The sequence below is a fragment of the Chelonoidis abingdonii genome, chromosome 11 (genome assembly GCF_003597395.2).
Source record: "Chelonoidis abingdonii isolate Lonesome George chromosome 11, CheloAbing_2.0, whole genome shotgun sequence".
Lineage (NCBI taxonomy): Eukaryota > Metazoa > Chordata > Testudines > Testudinidae > Chelonoidis > Chelonoidis abingdonii.
The window spans coordinates 23,013,091-23,014,291 of NC_133779.1; the positions used below are offsets into that span (position 1 = coordinate 23,013,091).

General features: G+C 68.3%; 1 protein-coding gene across 1 annotated transcript in view; it reads left to right on the top strand.

Moving 5' to 3' along the window:
- The window catches only part of KDM6B (lysine demethylase 6B), a gene marked incomplete at its 5' end in the record, with an annotated part of 24,449 nt that overhangs the window by 8,946 nt on the left and 14,302 nt on the right, over nucleotides 1-1,201 (top strand). Inside the window, 2 exons of the mRNA XM_075071346.1 lie at nucleotides 1-233; nucleotides 807-937. Of these exons, the coding sequence (XP_074927447.1) occupies nucleotides 1-233; nucleotides 807-937 (364 nt within the window). The remainder of the gene's footprint in view (nucleotides 234-806; nucleotides 938-1,201) is intronic.

The following is a 1,201-nucleotide window of genomic DNA, read 5'->3' on the forward strand; positions in this document are numbered from 1 at the left end:
CCCGCCCGCAAGGAGGAGGGCCCGGGCCCCGGCTCCGCCGGCGTGTGCCCGGCCGACCTGCTCAAGCTGCGCTCCTTCACCGAGGGGCCCCCCAAGGAGCTCAAGATCCGGCTCATCAAGGTGGAGAGCGGGGACAAGGAGACCTTCATCGCCTCCGAGGTGGAGGAACGGCGCCTCCCGCTAGCCGAGCTCACCATCGCCCACAGCGCCGCCGAGGTGGTGCGCGCCAGCAAGTGAGTGCCGGCCCCTCTTGGTGCCCCAAGACCCCCACTCGAACCCCCCCCCCCCGAAACACACATGGACCCAACACCTCCACATGCCTCCCGGGCCCCCTGGTGCTAGCCCTGTGCCGTAATGGGTTGGGGGGTGCTGAGTCCTGCACCCCAACATCCTGGGGACAGAGCAAGGTTCAGGCAGCCACCCAGTGGGCAGCGGAGCTCACTACACCCCCTTCATTGCCATGATCCTCAGACCCCAGCCTGGGACTCCCCCTGCCCCATGGCCCCCCACACCAGCCAGTGGGCAGCGGAGCTCACTACACCCCCTTCATTGCCATGATCCTCAGACCCCAGCCTGGGACGCCCCCTGCTCCATAGCCCCCCACACCAGCCCCTGGGATGTCCCCTGCCCCACAGCCCCTAGCTCCAGCCCCTGGCACCCCTCCTGCCCCACAGCTCACCCGCCCCAGCCCCTGGGATGCCCCCTGCCCCATAGCCCACTCACCCCAGTCCCTGGGACCCCTCCTGCCCCATTGCCCCCAGCCCCAGGCCATGCCCTGCCCCCAATGGGCTGCGTTCTCCCCCCAGGCACGCCAGGGTGAAGGGAAAGTTCAAGGAGTCATATCTGTCAGCCGCCCAGTCCGTCAAACCCCTCATCAACGCCGAGGAGAAGCTGCCACGGGACAAACTCAACCCCCCCACACCCAGCATCTACGTGAGTGATTCCACCAGGGGGTGGGGGCCCAGGGGTCTGACTGGGAGGGAGATACACCGGCTTGGGGGGCTGGGCTGGGGGCAGATGGGGATACCAGAGAGGTCCAGGTGGGATGAGGATACCGGAGAGGCCTGGGGATACCGGAGGGGTCCAGGGGTCTGGCCCAGGGATACCAGGGCAGACGGGGATACCAGAGGGGGCTGAGGATACCGGAGGGGTCCGGGGGTCTGGCCCAGGGATACCAGGGCAGACGGGGATACCAGAGGGG